The following is a 25,492-nucleotide window of genomic DNA, read 5'->3' on the forward strand; positions in this document are numbered from 1 at the left end:
TAAATGCTGCCAGTGAAATATTCCAACCTGATTTGAGCCTGGAAGTGCAATTCCTTTTATTCCTGTTTACTGTTAATAGTAACTACCATTACTAAAAAATTAAAAGAACACAGGTGACACCTCTGTGAAGTACGTAGCAAAAAGCCTTTAGAATTTTGCAGACTGACAAGGGTTTGTTTTTTCATGGCCAAAATTTTAAACCAAGAGAATACACAGCATGGAGGATTTTTGCTCATTACCCTGGATAAGCCACTGCATTGCATGTGAGTGTTGGGAGAAAAAAAAAAAAAAATCTAACAATTGCTTTATCTTCAGGCAGGCTGGTATACCACAAGTGTACTTTGTGATTACCACAGATAAACATATCTTTCAAATGAAGTGCTGCCAGACACACTACAATTTTAAATCTCCGCTGAGTTAATAACTGTATACATGTATGTATTTCCAGGCAATGAGATGATGATGTGCTGGAAGATCTTTTCAGTTCTTTTTGTCATTCTCATTTGTTTATAGAAAAGCTCTTAAATGCAGTAAGAGAAACACTGTTAGTATCATTTGTGTTTTGCTTTTTAAGTGTTCACGGGGCCAGTTATGGCATCTGATTTATTTTGAGAGAAAATACTTAATGGAATATAAAAGACAAGCTGTAATTCCTTGCCTGTTCTTTTGACATTTCCTGCTTTTTTTATGGCAATGGAACAGAGCCAAACAACTTCCCCTTTGTGCAGTTTATTAGGTTATCTGTCTACCGCATAGAACAAAAGCAAAAAGGATAGTTCTGTTAATCTTGTCAGTTATGTTTCTGTTAGCAGAATTCCAAAGTTCCCCTCTTTGGCTGATTATCAAAGAAACATTTACTACTACTAGCTCTCAGTCCTGCCTTTGAGTCAAAATCCCAAACAACTTCCTTTCAGGGGCTTGAAGTGCCCTATTCATGCAGATTCTGATCTGTATGTTGCCTTGTCCATACAGCCAACTGGGCTGGAGGTTGTGTGTGTTCCGTTTGTGAGCTCTCGTGCTTTTTAAAAGTAAAACACATTGTCCTTCCCTTTAAAAAGAGGGGTGTTCTTCTGTTTCAACCTTACATTAAGGAGGGCAAAACCAAAGCACTGTTCTATTTTATTTTTATATTGCAGAGAGAATGGATTTTGGTATAGCATCTGAATAATTTTTCATACAGTCATGGAAATGGGTTTTTGAAATTGGTGGTTGATTAAGACAAAAGATGGAAGAAGGAAAGAAAAGAAACTGAGCTTATGGGCCATTTTAAGGCAGAGCAATCTCTTAGGGAGAAGGAAGGCACAATGTTTGGGTTACTAAAATAGGACTTTGGCAACCCAGTTTCATTTTTGTGCTTCCTGAGTAGGACCTTGAACAGAGTCCCTCTGGGACAAATCTTCTGTATTTCAGTGGAAGTGAAGCTCCGAACTGCTTCCAAGGATCTGGCTGACTCCCATCTAAATCACTATACTTACTGTTTCTTGCTAGCTAGCTCTAAGCCTTCAAAGCCACTCAGCAGACAGAGGACACTTAAAAACCTACATGAATTTTTCACCTCTCTGCCTTGTTATTCCTATGCTGCAAATGGGAGATAAGCATCGTCTTACCTCACTGAGGTGCAACAAGGATCAATAAGATGGTGAGGCAGTTGAATGGTACACCTATGAGTCCACAAAAGATTCAAAGGCAAGATATTTGGGAGAAATCTCATTGACAGAAATGGCTAAGCAGATGTTCACTATTTCTGTTATACGGACTCCATACTGTCTGTCCATGTATGCACCGTGAATGGGTGTGTTTGAACATGCACATGCAGTGATATGTGCAGTGGTGTATATAGATATTCGTCTTTCTGTTATACTTTCCAAATCAGCTATTGTATAGCGTGTTCTGTGGGCACAAATCTGGGAGCTATTACATGGTCGGGAAAGTCATAACAGCTTTACAGAGTAAAATTCTCCATATTTTTCTCATGCAATAACCACTCTGTAAGATTACTTAATTAATAACACGAAGGGAGTAACCAGCCAGCCAAAATAAAACAAGCCCTAAATGTGAATTATCAACAACTTTGACTTGCAACAAGAAGTTTCTTCTTAATACATGTTTGTTTGTTTCAAATAAAGTACTTACAGTGCTGCTAATTTTTTTTCTTTTAACCAGGTGAATGGAGCGAAGCTCTTTATCCCTTGCTGACAACACTCACAGACTGCGTAGCCATGATGAGTGACAAGGCAAAGAAAGCCATGGTGTTTTTATTAATGCAGGACAGCGCCCCGACAATAGGGCTCTGCCTGAGCCTTCAGTATCGCAGGGATGTTGTCTTCTGCCAAACTGTAAGCAAGCAAATATGTGTGATTTGATTGCACTTCAACATGTGGTGGGGTTTATATGAAATATGAAAGATTACTGTTTTCAGAATTTTTCAGATCTATTCTACTGTCGGGTTTAATACTGTGATCTCTTCTTACAGGCTGTGCTATCCTGTCCTTACTGGTCACTTACATGCATTTGACAATATATAAGTGTCCCCTTGGATATACATTCACTATTTAAAAAAAAAAATTATTTTACTATTTAGAAAAAAATATTCCAGAATTAGTGAAAATATACTGCTGTCTACAGAAACCACCTTTGCCTTCCAATGCTACCAAAATAAAACCAGAAGAAGGATGTGAAAGAGGGGGGAAAAAAAGCCCATGAGCAGAAAGTGTACTCCCTCGGTTACCTTCTGTTGTTTTCTGCATTGAGAAAACCAGCAGGACCTGCGGTACCTAAGGAGAGAAGTCCAGCTACAGGGGGAGAAATGAGTGCTGTTTTTTTTCCCAGAAGTTCTGTTTCTGGGCCTGCTGGGGTCGCTTGTGTCAGCCACTGACTAGCAGGTGTCTGCACTAAAAAACCTTCCACATTTCTTCTGTCCACTACACTTCTGTAGTGTGTCTACTTCCCTGTGAAATCAGTATCTCGTTCATTTATTTCATACAGCTTATCTCATGGACACTGCTTGGTAGGGCTGTTGTACCAAAATGTAGTATCTCATAGAGATAAATTCAGAGAATTTATCTTCACAAAACCCACTTCATATTGCAGATAATTTTTAAACTCAATGCTTTGAATATGTTTACCCATTATAAACAGAACTTTATTCCCTTCTGTTTAATTCTGTAAGTCATACACCTGTGTACATAGCATATGGCAATCACCTGGGAAATTCCTTTGTTGACAGAGTGAGTTAAGACTAGTACTGATCTTAGTACTAGGTCTTCAGGACCTTGTCCTGAATATCTTGTAACACTAGAGTTTGAATCTTTGCATAATGCAAACAGATATTGCATTTTTAAGCTTTCTTAAAATGTTGGGGTTTTTTAAAAAATCATTTATTCATACTATCAAAATTCATGGGCTGGAACTAGCTGTGTTGCTTTTCCATCTGTAAGGAAAACAATTCTCCAAGGAGACTCTTTTGTAATACGTAAGTTGTAGACCCTAATACAAGTGATTGTGTCCAGAAAATAAATAGATGCAAGATCAACAGCAGTCCCATTTTGGAAGAGCTTGCAAGATGAAGGCAGTGTGCCCTAAATCTGATTTTGTGAATGTTTTGGGGTTTTGTTGGTTGGTTGTCTCTCTTCAGCTGCAAGGAAAAAAAGAGTGACATTTAAGGGAAAAGAACATCAGTCTGACAGATTTTATGGCACCTTTTATATGTGATACTGTTTCCGTTTGGGGCTGAAGAGCCTTTTTTGTCTTGAATCATTTCACTCTTGTCTGTTTTCTCTCCCACAGCTGACAGCTCTCATTTGTGGTTTCATTATCAAGCTGAGGAACTGCCTGCATGATGATGGATTTCTAAGACAACTCTACACCATTGGCTTGCTGGCGCAGTTTGAGAGCCTGCTGAGCACTTACGGTAAAAGCACAGGACAAGTGGGTGGTATTAGCTGTTGAGTCAGCAAATTCTGCATTAAATTGACTACAGCAGAATACGAGTGTTTGGGACAATCTGCAGCACAGCTACAAAATGATTTTGAAAACTGAAATGCAAAACCACATTATATCTGGAGTACTTAATTAGCTAACAACTCTGAATTTCTTCGCATTTAATTGAATTACTTCTAAAATATAAAGTGTACTTGCCTTATAATGTAATGTCAAAGGTTTAAAAAAAGCCAAAACGTATCATAGCAATCATTTTTTCGGAAAAGAAATGGATTAAAGTTCTGGTAAGCTGGGAGAAACTGTGCCCAAAATACGCTTTTTGAATTTTCTTGACCTCCTGTGATCCTACAGTACAAAGTGAGATTGAAGAGAGAATACAAAAAGGGAAAGTACTTCACTCGAAAGCGTATCACTCCTCTGTCTGAACAGCCATCTGGATGCCAGTTAGAGAATGCTTTACTGAACAAATCCAGAATACCTTGTAACTTTTCCAACACACTTTTCCAACACAAAGGATATCATGGCTGTGACAATGCTGAGAAGTACTTACTAGCATTGTCTAAATTGGAAAATCAGCATATAATCTACTTGAAGAACAGTAGTTTGGACTGTGCTAGATAATTGGTGTTTTCTAAACTTGCTAAACTCATAAAGTCAATCATGACATTGTCTGCGGTCTGTAGGTCAAGGTGAAGGCCTGGGCTCCAAACTCTCTTCGTCCATAGAACTTCTTTACGAGAGCAATGATCTACGGTTGTCATCAAATTGATAAAGGGAAGTCGTACCTAACAAGTAGTAATTATGATTCACTTTTTCCTCCTTGATTTAGGTGAGGAGCTGGCAATGCTGGAGGACATGAGTTTGGGAATCATGGACTTAAGGAATGTAACCTTTAAAGTAACTCAGGCCACATCAAATACATCTCCTGACATGCTGCCAGTCATCACTGGAAATCGGTAAAAAAAAAAAGGCAGGGGAGGGAGCAGGAACTAGGGTGGGACTGCAGATGGGAGAAGCAGTGATACAGCACTTGAAATGAATTATGTGCTTTTGTACTGTGCTGTTTTTCTCCTCAGAGCTTCAAAGAAATGTTTTGGAGTTACTCATTTTTATGATGTTTCATTTTACAGGGAGCTAAGTTGAAAAGGGATATATGGCAAGGCTCAAACCATGGCAGTATTGGTTTATGAATAAATATCATCTTGACCTAGCCTTCCACAATCATAAGCCAGAAGTATTCAATCTTTTCTTAAGCACTTCTGCTCTTTTTAAATCTCAGACTGACTTTTGAGGCTGATCTCATTGTCTGAAATTCACTGCTGCTGATCAGTTGGTCAGTGCTTTACTGTATGCCATTGACTAATGGGCCGCCGTTAGCACAACGGGACACGGAACATGTATCAGGCAGTTGGGCTGCTGCTGAGGTGAGGCCTATTTAGGATCAATTTCCAAACTATCAGGGCCAAGCTGGCTTTAACTTATGGATGCTTGTGAAACACCAGACTGCTGGTCGTTTGGCCACTTGTCTGAAAAGAGATATTTTCAAGTTTGAGCTTAAAAGCAATTTTTGTTTTAAAAGTCTGAAGTAACAAACATTCACATCCTCACATAAAGTGGAGTGGGAGTGATCTGTTACAGCTTTATTACGATGGGAAGCATTTACAACAGAGTCACACTTCAATTTCAGTGCCTCAGCCTGCTTATCAGCTGGCCTTGCGCTGGTTTCTGACATGGGGCTGATGGGCCCCTGCACTAGAGTTCTTGCCCAGAGGGAGCCAGGTCACAGATGGGGATGAAGCTGTGGAAGGACAGAGGCCTCACGAAAGTCAGTGTTTTAATGTTTCTGTATTCCAGAGTCTTTAGAATCTTTTCGTTTCGAATCTGATTTCTGGAGGAGATAAGTCTTATTCAATTACAGTGTGCTGTACCAAGCTCCACTGGAGCTTTCCCCAGCTTCATCTACATCTGAAAAAGAGCTAGAATTCTCAAAGATAAAAACATTTAGAGGAACTTTGTTAAGTTAAAGTTCACATGCAATGAAAAGTGCCTTGGCTGAAAGAGGTCTGCAGTACAATCATGTATGTTATGGAAATTGCTGAGACTTCTGGAAATGGCTGACAGCTGACAGAAAATTCCTTTAAAAGAAAATCTTTAGTTGAAAATTCCAATCAGCTATAGGACACTAATCAGCAGGAAACCAATTTTCATTAGCTTCGGGTCTGATAGTGTTACTTATTATTTTGCTGTCTAGATTTTAGTCAAGAAAGAGAAGAAAGGAGTCACGCGTATTTATTTTGGTGCAAACTATTGGAAGTTTTACATTTAGAGGTGAAAATAGGTTTTTTGCTTCCAGAAATAGCATAGGATTTGTATGTCCATCCAATGTAAATATGGGACAGATCAATTTTGATTACCTTATTATATACTTCTCAGAGCTCTTTTGCTATACTTGAGAGTATATGCTGTGTTTGAGAGTTCTGCACTGTAAAGACTTGCATGTAACACCAAGGTATTGCTACTAATAGGCTAACGCACAGCACACAAACCACAGTAACTTGTGTCTTGGCAGTTCCAACATAGGGTAATATGACATACCTTAGTCTGCACTGATGTTAGGGGATAAGATAAGTTGCGTTACCTCACATTTGCCATGAGATAAAGCATACACAGTGCTCTTTGCTGTAGCTCAGCTGACCCAAGGTAACCTGTTGTGCTGCAGGAACAGCTTGTAGGTCTGAGTCATAAGTTTCTGTATAAGCGCTTTTGTTAGGTCCCCCTTCAATTTATGCTTGGGTCGCTACTGTCATTGCCTCTATCATTCTGCTCAGATATGTCAATACTACTTACTGTATCCAAAAATGTATCCTTTTATGCATGTGCATCATCACTAGCCTTTATCACTTTAAAATCAAATATACTTTACTCTTGATCAGATGGGGGCATGCCAAAATTTGGCTTTTTCTACCCAAGTTGTACAAGAGCTGCAGTATTAATGACTGGAGCAAAATCAGCTTTTGTCAGGAAATTGGCAGATCTGATTGAAATGTCCATAAGGATGTAAAATCAACATTACAGGCTGCTGCAGGTTTTTTTTTTTGAACTGGAATAGCTTTTCTGATTAGGAGCAAGCTGTGGCAGTTCCTTAAAGTCCTCAGTTTTGACTGATACTTATTTTTTAATAGTCGTATTATGTTCTAGATGTTATCCCTCTTTACATAAATAACACATTCTTGAAATGTAGCTTTTTGATCTTTATGTCTAATAGCTGTTTATTTTTTTGCAGTGATGGATTTAATGTGAGAATACCTTTGCCAAGCGCCTTGTTTGATTTGTTGCCGCGAGAGATTCAAAGTGGCATGTTACTGAGGGTTCAGCCTGTTCTTTTCAATGTGGGAATCAATGAGCAGCAAACCCTAGCAGAGAAGTATGTATTCAGTCATGCAAGCTCAACCTTAATGGCAGTTCAGCAATCTCCTGTTCTGATGGAAGTATGTCTCTATGGAGTTGCACTGTTGCATTACTAACAGTGATTCAGTTTCTCCAATAACACGGACAAGGGAATACTAAATGAAGCCGTCAAATGCAAAACAACAAAAAAAGAGGTCCTTCTTTATATGGCATGTAGCTGTGGAGCTCTTTACCTCATGGGTTTGAGTCTAGTGCAGGTTTATGTGGTTCAGAAGTGAATTTACAGAAGAGGAAATCTGTCATGGGCTATTTAACACAGAGGTGCTGCTTGTAACTCGAGACCTCTGTGAGTGACAGATCACTAGAGGCTGAGAGATCATTCTGAGTATTGCTGTGTATTTGCCCTCTTGGTTTTGCACTGTCCCCTAGACTCCCTCTTCTGGCTACTGTCAAAAACCAGGATAATGGGCTAGACGGACCTTCATTTTAACGTATCCTTGCAGTACTTCCGTAATGCAACACTGTTCTTCTAAAGCTGAAAAATATAATGATGTAATTATATTTGCTAGGGAAACTGTTCAGTTTTGGAAGAGCCACCAGAGCTTCCCTCTGTTATGGCCATATCCTGTAAAGAATACTTTGACAAAGCACTGCTGTAACAGAGAACTCTAGTGAGTCAGGCACATCCATGTTGTGACAGCAGCCTTGGTACCGGGTGTACAGTACACTGGAGTGTACAGTATGATGGTGGATAGAAAAAGTCTAACAAAGGCATTCCAGCAGTTACTGTTGTCCTCTGTTGCCTATAAAGGAAGCCCAAGGTGACTAGCATAGTTACAGATGTCAACACTGTGTGTGTGTATCTATGTATGTAGATATAGTTAGATGAGATGAATCATGGCATTGTTGACAATATTTATTACATTCATGGTTTGTTACTCCTAAATCCATATTTCTCATTTACATATCTGAAGTCAAAGTTCTCAATGCCTATCTACTGATGTTATGGTTATTATTACCTTATGAACTCAACTAGTAAATCCATTATTAAAAGTTTGAATTCAGGCAAAATGATTTACCAGATGGGTATTTAATATTGAAAGAGAGACACAAAAGCCAAAAAATTTTAAATCCTATTTCCTACAAGATTTTTCTTTCACCTTCCTTCCCACTGTTCCCCTCACATATATTTTCTTTTTCTGTAATGAATCACTACAGCACTTCTCGGTTACACTTCACTCTGCATTTGAGTGGTTAGGAATTTCATGGGATGAATCTTTAAACTGTTTTCTGGTAGTCATATTGCCAAGTGCACTTGTTTTGAAGAAAAGGAGAAACCTTTTACCTTGGGCTTAACTGTTCCCTTCTTCACCTTTTAAAGGTTTGGAGACACCTCACTGCAAGAAGTAATTAACATGGAAAGCTTAGTGCGGTTGAATTCGTATTTTGAGCAGTTCAAGGAAGTTTTGCCTGATGATTGTAAGTATTTGGTAATTAATAGCAAATTTGGTTGAACAGCACAATTCAGGCTGATTTTTTCATGTGTTTGCTTCATGTTAGTTCTTTAAATGTTGATGATACACCAGCATTAATAACCTCCAAGAAATGATGCAACTCTATTTTAATACATTATTACTAAGCAGAGCAGATTCAAGAGGTTTAAAGGTCAGTCTGATTAACTTTCCTTTTCTAATTTACTTTTACTTTACATCTCTTTCTAAGTGGCCTTATGTACTGTATAAACATGCAGCTAGGAAGTTAGATTGCCATGAGGGGAAGGCATAAAAGTGGCAGGTTATAGCAGCAGCACTTTTATGTGCAGTTTTTGGTCACGTTCTCTGCACTTATGATAACCTGCACAGAGAGCAACTGCCAGTTTTTAGGAACTTCATCACTTTCCCTCTGTTTATCCTTTGGCACTTTCCTATAATTGTTGCATCTGCAGCCACCAACAAAGAATTCTAGCACCTGGAAGAGAGACAATAGCTACAAGCTTGAATTTTACTGGTTGTATAGGAAAATTTCTTGCTTTACTGTTTTTTGGGGAGGCAGTGGCATAAATGTTATTTACATGTGACCACAAAAATGGTGAAAATTCATTGATTCATTATTAGTAGTATCAGACCTCTTGTAAGCTAATTTCATGGGTCCCACAATTGCAGTTTTATTGCAGAAATACAAATGCAGCAACATGTAACAGGATAGTAAGAATTCTGTCTGTTAAAGTACATTATGGTACTTTAGTTACCCTGGATTTTTTTTTTTATGCAGCTGAGAGCAGAAGCTGTTTCCCTCCTTCCAGGCATTCATAATCCTGCATAATTAATTCTCTGGAATTTTAGCTGCAAAATTTTAATTTTTTGTTATATAGTAGTCTAGCATCAGACTTTCTTGTAAAGTTCAAAAGTTAATCAATTTAAAGTGATTTTTGTTCTGCTTTTCTCCCTATTATTTCATGTCTTTGTCTAGTCTTCCATAGTAGTTCCCTTTCAGCTCTTTCCTCTCCTCTTTGATTTTGCTTCCTTTTTTTACTACTTCAGTCTCTTCCCTCATCCCCAAACCTCTTATGTTGATCCAATCATCTTTTAGCTTTTGCCTTTTTTCCTGACACTTTTTTTTATCCTGCAATCTGTTTTCTGTTCTGTCATTTGTTCCTTCTCTTTTCATGTTTTTTGAACTCTGTTTTAACTTTATACTTATTCTTCTCTATTTTTAAAGAGCACCAGTGCCACGACCTTGAGTTTCTTATTTAGCAGTAACACTTATGCCTTATACCAGAGGTTTTTCTTCAAGTAACTTGAAGCTGTGAATAAGGCTGGTGTGCAGTGTTGGACAGGTGGCATTAACATGCACCTTAACAGTGAAAGAAAGCGAAATAGTCTTGTGTCCACCTGCCTTTTCTCCCTTTCTCTGGTTACGTGTCATTACATTGATTCCTGCCACATGAAGTGAATACCACAAAGGGGGAAAATCTGCCCTCTGCCAAAACTTCCTTCTGCTTCACTGTTTGTCCTGGGTAAATGCAGACATATTGTACCTGGTTTTGCAATCCAGCTTGGACAAATGGTTTGTGGTTATAAACATTAAGCAAAAGTTTTTATTAGAAGTGTGAAAAAAATATTGCGGGTGTCCCAGCAGGTGTGTTAGAGATGCTCTGTGAAAAGCTGAGACTATATGGACAAACCTGGGACTGTGCTTGTCATAAGAGGGTCTGAGGGTGTGTTTTGTACCTCCTCTGTGGTGATATTTAGGATGTACAAAGTGAAACATACTTTTCCATGAACCCTTGTCAAGAGAGAATAACATTTTACATTTAACTGTAAACCAGGTGGTGGTTATGGCCAGCCAGTGGTGTAGTCTGTTGTAAGTAGAGGCAAAAGGAAAACCAAACAGGTCATTCTAGGGGACAAGAGGCCCAGTGAAGTATCTGCTGGGAGCTTGTAGGAAATGTTCCCTTCAAAAACAATACACAAGGAAAGTTGATTCCTGATCCACTGTCCTTGTCCCTGTGCTCTTAATTCGAAGCACTGCAGAATTTCTAAGTGAATTACTGTCTTAGCTTCATTAGCTCCTTGTCCTTGTTCCATTAGCTCTCTTTGTCTTTAGAAATACTTGGGGAGATGGTTAGTGCCCTCTTTTTGTTTACAGCTATTACTTTCTTTCTAGGTGTAGAGTTCAAGCAGAGCAGACCAGGATAGGCACAATATTGCTAATCATAAAACAGAACCATAGAATCATGTAGGTTGGAAAAGACCTTTAAGATCATAGAGTCCAACCATAAACCTACCACTGCCAAGTCCACCACTAAACCATGTCCCTAAGTGCCACATCTACACATCTTTTAAATACCTCCAGGGATGGTGACTCAACCACTTCCCTGGGCAGCCTGTTCCAATGATTGACAACCCTTTCGGTGAAGAAATTTTTCCTAATATCCAATCTAAACCTCCCCTGGTGCAACTTGAGGCCATTTCCTGTCATCCTATCACTTGTTACTTGGGAGAAGACACTGACACCCACCTCGCTACAACCTCCTTTCAGGTACTTGTAGGGAGCGATAAGGTCTCTCCTGAGCCTCCTTTTCTCCAGACTAAACAACCCCAGTTCCCTCAGCCGCTCCTCATAAGACTTGTTCTTCAGACCCTTCACCAGCTTCGTTGCTCTTCTTTGGACACACTCCAGCACCTCAGTGTCTCTCTCGTAGTGAGGGGCCCAAAACTGAACACAGTATTCGAGGTGCGGCCTCACCAGTGCCAATTACAGGGGGACGATCACTTCCCTAGTCCTGCTGGCCACACCATTTCTGATACAAGCTAGGATGCTGTTGGTCACCTTCTTGGCCACCTGGGCACTCTGCTGGCTCATATTCAGCCGGCTGTCAACCAACACCCCCAGGTCCTTTTCCGCCAGGCAGCTTTCCAGCCACTCTTCCCCAAGCCTGTAGCGTTGCATGGGCTTGTTATGACCCAAGTGCAGGACCCGGCACTTAGCCTTGTTAAATCTCATACAGTTGGCCTCGGCCCATCGATCCAGCCTGTCCGGATCCCTCTGTAGAGCCTTCCTACCCTCAAGCAGATCAACACTCCCGCCCAACTTGGTGTCATCTGCAAACTTACTGAGGGTGCACTCGATCCCCTCATCCAGATCGTTGATAAAGATATTAAACAGAACTGGCCCCAATACTGAGCCCTGGGGAATACCACTTGTGACCGGCCACCAACTGGATTTAACTCCATTCACCACAACTCTTTGGGCTTGGCCATCCAGCCAGTTTTTTACCCAGCAAAGAGTACGCCTGTCCAAGCCATGAGCCGCCAGTTTCTCCAGGAGCATGCTGTGGGAAATGGTGTCAAAGGCTTTACTAAAGTCCAGGTAAACAACATCCACAGCCTTTCTCTCATCCACTAAGTGGGTCACCTTGTCATAGAAGGAATCAGGTTAGTGTAACATACTATTTGGTGTGAGAAGATATGTGGTCCAAAAATAAAACCTCATATATCACCCATGTGGGGTTCTTTTTGTCACAGAGTCATTTTGTAACAGTGCATACCTCCTTACTTATCCAGTCACAGCTTTAGTTGGTGTCCTCTGTAGTTACCCCTTTAAAAAAAAAAAAAAACAAAAAAGATGACCTATTTAATACTTGTCATTGATTGTCTTGAGTATCTTGCTACATGTGTAAGAGATGATGTGTAACACTTTGAACATATGACTACTGAAAGCATTCTGAAATACTGAAAAATTTCAACTGATTTATTTCCACTTAGTGAAGTATTAATAAACAGATAGTGGCAGTGGGGTGTCCTGTCACAGAGGGTGTTTCTTGTAACTGAAAACTGGCCAGCTTGCAAATGTAAAATTGAACATGTGAGCAGAATATAAAATATCTTCAGAGTTTCTGTGGAGACATGCATGATATCCTGTCACCTCTGAGGGGTGATAATACAGGCGGTTACATGTTTATATACAGTTCTGAACAGTGTGTGAAAGATAGTACATCTGTGACACACAAACCAAGATACTATACCAGTCTTGCTCCCTTTGTTCACTCTGTTCTTATATTGCTGTCAGATTCTGAGCCCCTGAAGTTTTAAATAACCTGAATGTATATTTCCAGTTGAGTTTAATTAAACTTGAATTTGTTTTGTTGGTGGTACTAAGTAATTAAGAATTGGATTGTTGTAAGCTTTGATAGTTTCAAGAAAACATGATTGTGTTTGCAACAGGCATATAGGAACACTTTCCACATAATTTATCTTTGTAAAAGTGTTGAATACAGATAAATAAGTGGAGTTGAATTTGTCTGTTTTATAGGTCTACCTCGATCTCGTAGTCAGACGTGCCTGCCTGAACTGTTAAGATTTCTGGGACAAAATGTACACGCAAGGAAAAATAAGAATGTTGATATCCTTTGGCAAGCTGCTGAGGTATTTATTAATCTAAGCATCTCCGCATAGTTCAGCTGATTTTCTGTATCCATATGTGTTTTCTCCTTTTTTATTACTGATATGTTCGAATTTCTTCATTTGCTTGCATGTAACTTGGAAATGCTGCCAGGTTAAACCTCCTCTAGAATGAGACATGGGGAGATAAAATGTATTTTCCACGTCAGTATTTTCGCTACAACTCATGCAATGAAGTTCTGCTCTCTCAAAGATGACAACTTTTGACATCAAAGTCCTACACAACATTTGTGTCTCTCTAAGGACAAGTACGGGTGTGTTCTCTGACAGAAGGTTATGCATGAGGAAGGAATGATGAATTGTATATCTCATTTCTAGATATGCCGCAGACTAAATGGTGTTCGATTTACAAGCTGTAAAAGTGCCAAGGATAGGACTGCCATGTCGGTCACCCTAGAGCAGTGTTTGATCCTACAGCATGAACATGGAATGGCTCCACAGGTCTTCACCCAGGCTCTGGAGTGTATGAGGAGGTAAGAGTTTGACTGTGTCACTTATTCCTAAATGAGGAACCATGCAAACTGCAGAGGAGCAGTGGTCTCTGTTTCTATCAAAAGGAAAAAAAAAAGTAAAATAAAGTCAGAAAACTGCAAAACTGACTGCTAGAATTCATCCCTCCCTTGCATGTATTAGTGAGTTGCATATGCTAAAGCTGATTGTTACCAGATTTGCATCTGATGGGCTTCAGTTTTCAGTAGTGACTCGGGAGTTTTCAGAGAAGCATGTAAAAACGTGTTTTCAATTAATGCTGAGCTTACAGAACAGAAAACTGGTGCTTCTTTGAAAGTTGTTCAATGATGAGGTTACCTGAACTGTCATAGCACTGGGTTTCTTAGTTCTAGATCAGGCAGATTTCTCAGGGATGACGTGTCTTTTGTTCTTGGAAACATAGACACCTGCAGTTTGCACTGGTGTGCCACGTGTATTCTTTAGCAGTCAAACACTGCTCACTGGGCGAAATGTCAGTATGAGTGTTTCACAATACAGCAACCAAATTTCATCACAACGTGTCAGTGTGCTGTTGTCGTATCAATAAAATGATGTTCTGTATTCTGAAGCAGCAGAGATGTTTGCAGATTTAAATACTGTACTAAAAAAAAAAAAAAAAAAAAGAAAATCTGTTTACTGTTGTTCAATGCCTTGTTTCAAGCACTGCTGGAAAACTCCGTAACTCACATACCAAAAGAAAGGATAAGAAATCTAGTTTTAGTCTTTATCGATGTAGTTCAACAATGCTGTTCAGTCCTGTTTTTCAACATTCACTCTTACTGAATGTACTGTACTGTGTGTCTTCTCACCAAATTCTCTAGAGTGTTCAATTCTCTTATCCTTTCTGTATGTTTTTGCTGTTTGACCCTTTCTTACTCTTCAGTTACCTAGAAGGAAAATAACACTTGCAGCCTCTTACACTAATGATTTGGTTTTTATATCTACATCTAATTGGATGTCACTGGACTTCTTTATTTTCACTTTTTTGCTGCGCTTTTTGCTGCTTTGTTACAGAGTTAGTACAGTACATGAAAACTGCACTCAGAGACTAATTAAACCTTGGTATTAGAAACAAAACTTGGAACAGCTTTGTGAGGGAGAAGTTATTAACTTAAAATGGAGCAAAGTGGCTCTCAAATATCTTTATTTAAATTATGCAACTTGTCACCTTAGACATCTGAAAGAAAAAAAAGCTTTGTTGCACAGTTTATTTAGTAAGAATAAAAACTGAGCGAGTATAATATAGGAATCTTGTTACTTTCTTTAAATTAGTTACTGAGTTAATGGGTTTTTTTAATGCAGTTGTGGACACAGTAGAGACAGAGGTTAATAATAACATTGTTTTGGACCTTCAGACTATCAATTTAATATAACACAGAATCAGATAAAAAATTGACCCAAGAAACGCATTGCTTTATATTGACCTACACAGGATTATTGAAAGAGGGCCAATTTAATCAAAACCTTTGGCTCGTGTGTTCTAGCAACATCAGGGACTTGCTCTGACAGGTGAAAAACGTGACTTTCTCTTCTTCTGTTAAATCTTTGACTAAGAGAGATTGTGCAGAACAAATACTGACTAGTCCTGAATGAATACTAAGATTAGGCCATTCTTCAAGCCCATCACTCTTTCTTCCTCACATCTCATTGTTCTTTGGGGTAGGTGGTTGTGTTTTTTAAAATTATTTGCCAGTTGTGCTCAGGAACAATGGCACAGAGTTAACAAAGCTTAACAAGAGAGATAGGATTATGGAACAAATATGTAGGAATCCAACTCCGCCCAAACCCATTTCAGCCTGGACAGGATGACCTGACCTAGATGGCAGACATAGGAAGTGAAAGGGTAGCAACTTACTTCCAGGGCATTCAGAAAACTTGCTTTTTCTTTTAACTTGGATCCTTTATTTGTGTAACTGTACTGGAAAAGGAAGGCTTGGTTCAGTCTTGAAGACTTCTGAAGTTTCTGGGGCAGTTGGAAGGACGGGTAGGAAGTACTATTAAGTTGTGGGACTCAAAGAAAGTATTTCATCTCTTCTCTACTGGTGACTTTCCAGAGAAGAAAAGCATCTGTGCTTACACTGTTCTTGAAGAATTAAGAAAGCACCCTCTTCTTCCATGTGATGTTGGTCTTCAGAGGTGTTAGTTCCCACTTACCCATCTTCAGGGACTTCCTTTCCTTCCTCGTCTTGTGATAATTATGTATCTGTGATAATTATGTATCCATGATAATTATGTTCGGTGAGCATGGACATCAGGGAGAGAACATTGGGTGCTCATTGAAGATTCTTGTAGAAATTCACAGATACAAGTTCGTGGTTTTCACCTTAGAAACAAATATCCTGTTAGAATAAACTCACTTTTCTGTAAATAAGTCGCAGCTTTTCCAGTCCCAAATCAGATATATGGTAACTCACAGCCTGCAAATAGTAAAATCATGATGATATGTCTGGAAATCCAGTTACAGAGGAAATGACTACCTGGCCAGTAAAGGCAGCTCAAGAGTCAAAGTCCAACTGGATCACGTAGCCTCTTCCATCCGCAGCAGTGCCAACACTCCCCACTAGACCTATGACTCCCTGCCCTCCCTCCCCCTGCCAGATTACTGTCCTGTCAGATACGCCAGCGGAGCTCTTTGTGTGAATACGCTCCAATCCAGTTTCAGTCAAAATCAGTCTGGGTAGCAAAATTCTTTACATGTTTAAGGTAGCCCAGCTCATTTTCGTAAGACTAATTAGGAAGTTGCAACACAAGCAGTTCAGCCAACAGAGAAGAGCTGTCTCTGACAGGGGCTCTTGAGAAGCAGCTGGAAATGGGGTGAGGGAAATAATCTCTTCCTGTTGCCACGGTGTTGACTAAAAAGACTACATAATAAAGCCCTGACGGTCACATTTAGATATGACCACTCACTGCAATAAAACAGCCATGATAAAAAGCTTGATTGGATTTCTTCACTGGTTAACCTGCTTTAAGAATAAAATTATGGTGAGTTGACCATAGCCACCTGCCAGACGCCCACCCAGCTGCTCTCTCACTCCCCCTCCTCAGTAGGACAGGGGGAGAAAATATGATGAAAAAGCTCATGGGTTGAGATAAAGACAGGGAGATCCCTTGCCAGTTACTGTTACATGCAAAACAGACTCAACTTAGAGAAAATTAATTTATTGCCAGTAGATTTGGATGGTAAGAAACAAAGACAAAAATTAAAACACCTTCCTTCCACAACCCCTTTTGTCCCAGGCCCAAGTACTTCACTTCTTTGTTCCCAGTTCCTCTACCTTCTCCCCACACTGAGCAGTGCACAGGGGATAGGGAACAGGGGTTTGCAGTCAGTCCATAACAGCTCCTCTCTGCTGCTCCTTCCTCCTTGCACTCTTCCCCAACTCCAGCGTGGGTCCTTCCCACGGGCTGCAGTCCTTCAGGATAAACCTGCTCCTGCATGGGCTTTCCACGGGCTCAGTTTCCTTCAGGAAGTATTCACCTGCTCCACCATGGGGTCCTCCATGGGCTGCAGTGTGGATATCTGCTCCACCGTGATCGTCTCCACAGCTGCAGGGGAATCCCTGCTCCAGCACCTGGGGCACCTCCTCCGCTCCTTCCCTGACTTTGGTGTTCACAGGGCTGTTTCTCACATCGTTTCTCATCACTCCTCACTGACATGCAGTGTTTTGCCCTTTGTTACACGCGCTTTCCCCGAGGCAGCACCAGCGTGGCTGAGGGGCTCAGCTGTGCCTGCAGTGGGTCCATTTGAGCCGGCTGGAACCGGCTGTGTCCAGCACAGAGCAGCCCTGGCCTCTCCTCACAGAGAGGATTCCCATATGCAATCTGGATTAGCAGGGGATTTGCTTTGTCTCTTTACCCTGGTCCTCTCCTAGAGGTAGTCTACTGATGACTGTTTTGATTTAAGACACTGTACAATTTGGTATATTTGGTATTTCCAAAATGTGACTTTTCACCCCTTGGGTGGAAGCATCTACATGGGCCAACAGTGACAAGGAAAGCACTTTCCAGCTCTTGCCTGCCTTTCCACTGTATGTGTCTGTGCATATGTCTTTGCGTAAAATTGAGTAGCTTGATACTAATTTTTAATGGTAGAGATGTGGCATGTGATGTTCATAACGTCATCTTGTCATTTTGAGCCTTTCTTCCTTCTTTACCTCCCCCATTGTTTTACTTCCTTATCTATATCCTAAAACACTTCTTCCTCCAGACTGTTCTGTTGAGCCTTTATCCACCACTTTCCAGTCAACATTAGCTTTCCACTTACTGATTCTCCTGATCACACATACACACCTCCCAACTGCTACAAAGATAATTGGGATTTGTAGGCATCACAGATTCAATCTGCCCTTATCCAGTGCAGCCACCAGGAGTGAAAACATATTTTGATCACCAATTTGGATGTGTTAATCTAGATCAGAAATACAGTTGGTTTAGTTCCCTGCCCGCCTAATTCCATTTGACTTGAAGTGTCACCAGCATCTGAAGGCTATTTTTCTCTTTCACGACCTCCAGGGTATCTCTGATGTCTTCCAAGACATTGTCTGTTGGTTACCTAACCTTGCTACGCAACCAGCAAGGTTATGTATCACCTTTTATGGATGGAGTGAGTGCACTTGTTCTAACAGGATCGGGCTCACAGGTTGCATTTAGTTGTTGCTTTGTAAACTAAAGATAGAGTTGAACTGCACAGGGTATAAGTGATTCAAAATGAAACACCATACTACAAAGCCTCCGGTTACCTGAAGAGGTGTTCTCCACTGTAGGCCTTTGGTGCTCAAAGCAATGTAGGAAGCAGGGGCATAATGATATGGGCTGTGCAGCATGTCTTGCCCTCACATGCATTTCTTGAGGCACTTCAGAAACATGCATTTTGGAAAGTATATTGATACACACTTGAATTCATGTTGAAGCAGAAAAATAAGTGGGTGGTTTGGGGTTTTTTGTTTACATATTGAGCAGGTAGTTAAGAGGTTAAATTATTTCACTGCAGCCTACATGGAAAGATGTTTGAAAGGGTCAAATACTACAATGGTTATTCATGTTCAGCTTGCTTTTCAGAGCTCCACTTCTTTGCAGCATGCGGAAGCATGGCAGAGCTGCATGGGATATTATTGCTTGGTAATCTGAAAGAATGAACATGGAAAACCATTTGTGTTCAACCTACATGTGTTTATTTTCAGTAGACTACAGTACTTCTTTCTTATTTTTCTCTTTTATTCTCTTTCCCTCTCCTTATTTCTGTAATTGTGCTGATACATATTTTTGAGATGTTTTTCCACTCTTTCTTTACTTCATCTTCTGGTTTTGTTGTGCTTTCTTCCATGTTTTTTCATTTTCTTGACCACCTTGTGTTGCCATCTCTTTTTATACATTCATTTGCATGTCGTCTTCCTTTCTGTTTTATTTTCCCTCCTCCCAACCTTCTTCCTTTTCACAGCATTGGAACACGGGAGGTAGTCACCCAGAAGAACTTGAGTGGCTTGGTGCCCATCCGAGATTTCAGACTAGATCCCAGCCTCCTCTACTCTATTCCTTTACTAGCTCTCAGCCCCAATTTACTGATTGTGTGGCTGTTTCTGAGCATAGCATACCTGGTGGCCAGATTACGTTGCAAGTGAAGATAAGGTTAAAAAAAAACAAAAACGTGCTTGAATGTGTATTGCCACTTGGTACCTGCTGGACAAAGGAATGTGTCATAGCATTGTCTGCCAAGAATTATTATTATGCCTTACAATTTTACGTTTCTATTGTACTAAACTGTAAATATACATCAAATTATTTTATCAAAAAGAATTGTATTGAAACTTTAAATTATTGTTCTGCTTTCAGTGCTTGTAACATAGTCTGACATTGGCCTGTTACCTCGTTACTTTAGCTGGCCTGAAGATCTCTTACCAAATATAGTTTTGTGTTACTTGTTTCGTGTATTCCAGAGAAAGGAACTCTGTCTGAAAAGAATTTGTATCTTTTTGTATATTTAAGGTGTATGCTAATCTTGCCTTTCATTTTTACGAGGTATGAAGAGAAAAATAAAAACACGGGTGGGGTTTATAAGAAATTGTAAGAAATTTATTTAAAGAAATAAACAAATTTCTACCTTCATTTCAAAGCATAATATCCAAATTACATTACTGAACAGTTTGTAGAACCATAGTCTTGTTCCTTTCTCATGGTTAAGTATGTTCTAATAGACTAGTGTACCCACTCAGAAAACAACTTGCGGTGCGCTGCATGCAGAATTATTTCATTCTATTTGTAGATCTGCATTTTGTAATGTATTAAAGACGTAAAGAGAATGGCTTGTGGGTAGGAAGAAGAAGCAATTGGCATTAGCCTGCTAATGATCCATTATCTGTTTCAGGTGCTCTGTTATAGAACTTATTCTGAAACAGGGTCATTATCATCCGAGAAGTTAAAGATATTGGTCTTTAATATTTCAGGCAAGAAGAGGGAGGTATCAGTTAGCTCCTTTAGTAGGTGGGTTTGAGGTTTTTCCATTGGGCTTTGTTTTAATTACACTAGACTAAATATTACTGTTATTTGCATTTTTAAGTGTTGGACAGCTTTAATAAATTACGATGTTGATAGTGACTTAGAGATAAACGAATGATGGTAAGTTAACATTTATTTAAATGGTAAGACTAAAGCGTCTTGCCTAGTTTAGTCACGCAGAATAATTGCAAATGAAATTTTATCATTTATATATAACATCAAACTGGGAGAGGCCTATTTAAACTGAACGATTTTGTTGATGGAGTGGTCTGGCAGAGCTTGTCAATAGCAATAGCTGATCAAAAAACCTAACCTCATTTAATGTAGTTTGCTAAATTCATGAAGGGATTTACTTCGCTTGGTGCCTGAGATGACAGAAAATTGGGCTTATGAGGAGAACTCTTCTAGTACTGTGATTTCTATTTTCTACTATTATTAACTTGCTCAAAAAATATAGGTAGCTATAGCTTTTATTATCAGTTTTAATGGAATTTGAAAGCTTCTGAGAGAGGTAAGCTTAAAAAAAGAAAAAAGCACAGTTAGAATAAAAATCAGAATAAAATCCTAAATTTGGTGAATATTCTAACTAAAAAAAAAGTATGTAGTTATATTTGTGTCTTCATGAAATCAGACTGTACAGTACACTATCTCCTGGTATTTTTCCTCACTATTCTTCCAATTTTGTTTTTAAAAGAAAAAGAACCTAGAAAGACAGATATATATATATATTTTTAATAGATATATATGTATTTAAGCATATATCCTATTTATTTTTAGTTGCAATGAATTTAGGTAAATGCTTACTGCTGATGAGATTTAAAATCATGGTATGATGGTATTGGACATATCCATGTCCTGTGCTGATATCTAGTACCACTGTGTCTCCGTACAAATCATCTCTTCTTTCCGATTAACACTGGTTCATTTGCTATGGGTACCAAAATCTGCCTTTTTACAGAGCGAACAAATGTCAGGTTGGACTGTGGCCTTGTTCTTGCAATGTGATGAGTGTCCTGGGTTCAGTCTAACAAGATGTGAAAGTAACTTTAGTAGGTGTATCTCCACTGAACTCCCTGAGATTATTAGTCTGTTTAAATAAAGTGTGAAGGCTTTGCTCATGACTATCATTAGGGTTGCAGTAAGACCACCCTTAAATTCATCTAGAATGAAAGCCTAGGTTCTTTGAAAACGATGGTGGTTTTTTCTTTTTTCCTAAAACTTTGGTGGGGACAAGTTTTCTTCTTTTTTTCCTTTTTTCGCTTGGTCTGTGCTTTCGTTCAGGCATTCAGATTTAAAATGCTGTAGTGCGTACTGCTTATGTGCCTCCAGAAGAAGAAAACATGGCACATGAAATGGTGTGTGAAATACACCTTTGTCACCATCTCTGTGGCCCACCTGTGCCATAGAGGGACACGTGCAATAACCAGATGCAGTGGAATGAATTATGAAGAGAATGATTCACTTTGGAGTGAAAATGCTCATCCGGCATCCCATATTTGCTAGTTAAAGTTATTGTTTTTATTAGTACTCTGAACTATAATTTGTGCAAATTTTTGATGAATCTATTTGACTGCAACAGCCTTTGGGGGGGTTCTGTAAAATACAAACCAATGCCATAAAGAGTGTCATCATGTATGATCCATTCTATAAAAGGCAGGCACAGAATGTGCTCTGGAGACAAATTTCAAACTTACTTAAACTGTTTCTTAAAGCAAAAAGTTGCAATGTTTTATGAAGTCAAACTAGGTGGTATATACAGAACACAGTTACAGTCAAATTAACAAAAATTAGAAGAACGGTGAGGTCAGTAAGAGCAAGAGAGCTTTCAAACTGAACCAGAATCCAAACCCTCCTTTTGAATCAGATGACCACAGTTTACCTGGTAAATGCTGCAGCCATCTCCAAGACAGGAATAACGTGACATTTCCACCATAGGATGGTGTACTGTACACTTTGCCATGAAGTTCTAGTATTCGTTGTTTAGGTTTCAGTTCTCTATCAGGGAAAGACACTCTCCTGCAAGCCTAAATTGATTTATAACATATATTTAAATGATAGTGCTTCCTCTTTGTACGCCTGTTTTTGGATATAATCAAAGGAACTCTGAAGTAGATTTACAAGTGTAAAGAAGCCTTATAACTGGAGTAGTTTTTTATTGTAGCACAGAACCTCTTTGTAATGTGGGGCAGTTGCACCAAAACATTGGGTAAAAATTAAATTCTGCACAGCTTTGGTTCATTGGGGTGACGACTGTCAATGCAGCCAATCTTTTTTGCACCCACACAAAGCTGCTATTTCATGATTAAGATTTTTTTTTAGACTATGTTGGTTTTCAAGTCAATTTATGCATGCAGAGATAACTGGAAAGTCATTATTTTTGTATCAGCTCTAATCTTCAAGTAAGTACTGATAATACTGACATACAGGGAACAATAAAATTACTTTAAAGCTCTTACTGAGAGAACAGCAGTTTTTCTTTTTCAGCTTAATATACTAATAAATTAGCAGAACTGCTTCTAAGCAATCTCTTGGGATCCCTTGTGCAATGAAGCGGCATGTGAACTCCGCAACAGTGTACCCTGAAATACATGAAACCATCGTGAAAGAACTTTTTCAATAGATGCACTGCTGCTTTTTAGAAATGCAAAACTAGCAATCAGACATAGCATGTGTCCATTCTGTGTGCTTCTTACTAGCATTGTATGATGAGTCATCATTTTTAATATTTGCAGTGGCAAATTAATTAAACGCTCATTAAATATAACCAACTTTTTGTTAATGCTATAAAGTAACCAGTTCATTTCATCTTAGTTTAAGTCTTTTTTTTTTTTTTTTCCTTTTTACTGCTGTCATTTTTTGTGCTTGTTTTTTTTCCCCAGTGAGGGTTGTCGGCGAGAAAATACAATGAAGAATGTTGGATGTCGCAAGTATGCATTTAATTCCCTGCAACTGAAGGCTTTCCCAAAGTATTACAGGCCTCCAGAAGGAACTTATGGAAAAGTTGAAACATAAGCATACTATGTCCTTTAATTGCTGTTCCATTAAAACATGTGGATACACTCTAGATTAATACATGATTTTGTCATCCAGAAGAGATAAATAACCTTTTTGTACGTTTCGCTAGGTTATACAGAGCATGTTACTTACAGAATTGGAATCTATAGTAACAATTATTCTGACACCTTAGCTTGAGAATAGTGTGATGACTCTCTGCCCGTTTAAATAGCCGTCAGTGTATGTAAGATGAACAGATATTGTGCTACGTAATAATTACCTATATGCAAATAGCTAGGTACCTCCTGGATGGGCAAGGACTCGAGGAACGGCATTTAGGCAGCTGTTTCACATAACATCTTTTTATACTGAGTTGACTTGAGATTGAGCTTTTCATAAACTTTTTAAAACTGAGAGTAAAACTCAAAAGTTGTAAATAAAAAGGGATGGATCCTAGACAGTCTAATAACTGTAGAATGCATTGTTACAATCAAGAAACAGAAGTTTAACTTTAAAAAAAAAATCAGCACAATAAAAGCCAGGAGTATAAATTGTTTTACTGCATATAGGATGCCATCTTCATATATGAAATTAACAATACAGAAAAGGCCAGGCATATGAGGTCTAGTTTCTAGTTCTGTCCAAATAAAACGAATTCCTGTCGTCTTCGGCAGATAAGAACTTGGGCACACATCTTAACTGATTTTAAAAAGTGTTTCAGAAACATAATGGTGCCTAACCATTAATGCCAGGAACAGTTCCCCCTGCCCTTCCCCACTATAAGGCAAGTGCAACAAGCAAGTTGCTGATGTTGCACGTGACATGTTCAGTATGTTCCATGGTATTGTATATTAATTAACACATTTTTACCCATGGCTTTTTATATCACTTCTGGATTGTAAGCATTAGCATCGCGGGGGGGGGGGTTACATTTTTTTGATTGGTGTTTGATTTTTTTTCCCATATCAATTTTGTATGTCAATACAAAAATGCTCAAAGTGCCCAACGCATCCCCGTTGCTCCATAACCAAAACTGGTTTCTGTTTACCTTTGCATTTTACCTGAGCAGATGTTCAGAATCCGGGGCGGGGGGGGTGTGTGGGGGGGAAGTATGACTGTTTTCAGGGTATTTCTGAGGAAGGTAGCGATGCCCCATGCTGATAGAAAGGAACTGCTCATGTGCTACTGCTGATGTGTGAGAATCGCAGATGTGTTCTAGCTTATGACTAAGGTGATCAGTTTGATAGCACTTGAGAAAAAATGTTCAACAGATCTCCTCAGAAATAATCTCCCAAAGAATGCCTTTGAAGCTAAGATACCTTTTTATAAAGCAGCTAAACATTAATTTCCAAATTTTAACAGGATTAAGTCATCTCTAGCTAGCTTCGTTCAGCACACTATGTCCTTTCCTTCTTGGTTTCTAAGGATATAAGCTTTAGAATAGAAAAATCTGCTCATTTATTCTTGTGAGAGTAGCAACAGCCAGGTAAGTATATGGCTGTTTTCTGATTTCTTTCTCCCTCTCACTGATGTTTGTCTGTGCTGTCACTGCTCTATCAATCAGTCATGTTCATTCTGCTCCCATGTAGGTTTGGGGGTTCCAGGTCTAGCAGTTTTTGCATTTTGCTTTTTGCAGTTTAACACTGAGCAGCATGTCACAAAGCCAGGTCAGAGAGTTCTGCTGCACTAGGTTGTTACCATTCTTTCAGTCTCTCTAGGATAACAAAACACTGAATTCTGTGCAAAATCAATGTATTGTAGTACCTATCCTAGGTCTGAACAAATCATCCACAGTAGAACAGTCCCTTGGAAACTTTACAAACCCTGTTCGCCAATTCATAAATTAGTGTTGTTTTTATTTTATTGCTAATATGTAAACAAATGTATGGTGAAAAATTTTTCAATGGGATCTCTTTAGACATGTTATTCCATTAGTTCTGCTCAACCTTCAGTCCCTGGCCCATTGTTAAATGCTACATTTATTTTTGTATAAACTATACTCTTTATATCCCTTAGTTTTTATGAGTTGATAATTTTATTTTGTATATTTCAAACATAGTTAATTATATTTTAAGTCCTGTATTGTTACACTAAAAATCTTCCAATGTTCAGCTTCAGAAGAAGATATCAAGAGGTCTATTGTAACAATTAGCAGAGCCACTCTCTTAGACTGTGGCCAACAATCATTAGATCTACTGTAGAGCTTA

The 25,492-nt window shown here is 39.0% G+C and overlaps 1 protein-coding gene across 1 annotated transcript in view; it reads left to right on the forward strand.

The window, feature by feature from the left end:
* The window catches only part of INPP4A (inositol polyphosphate-4-phosphatase type I A), a 92,543-nt gene extending 68,345 nt beyond the window's left edge, over positions 1-24,198 (forward strand). Inside the window, exons 20-27 of the mRNA XM_050891001.1 lie at positions 2,164-2,336; positions 3,787-3,910; positions 4,769-4,895; positions 7,223-7,363; positions 8,729-8,826; positions 13,162-13,274; positions 13,629-13,783; positions 23,171-24,198. Coding sequence (XP_050746958.1) covers positions 2,164-2,336; positions 3,787-3,910; positions 4,769-4,895; positions 7,223-7,363; positions 8,729-8,826; positions 13,162-13,274; positions 13,629-13,783; positions 23,171-23,303 — 1,064 coding nt within the window. The 3' untranslated portion in view covers positions 23,304-24,198. The remainder of the gene's footprint in view (positions 1-2,163; positions 2,337-3,786; positions 3,911-4,768; positions 4,896-7,222; positions 7,364-8,728; positions 8,827-13,161; positions 13,275-13,628; positions 13,784-23,170) is intronic.
* The last annotated feature ends 1,294 nt before the right edge of the window (positions 24,199-25,492 follow it).

The sequence above is a fragment of the Gymnogyps californianus genome, chromosome 1 (assembly GCF_018139145.2).
Source record: "Gymnogyps californianus isolate 813 chromosome 1, ASM1813914v2, whole genome shotgun sequence".
Taxonomy (NCBI): Eukaryota; Metazoa; Chordata; class Aves; order Accipitriformes; family Cathartidae; genus Gymnogyps; species Gymnogyps californianus.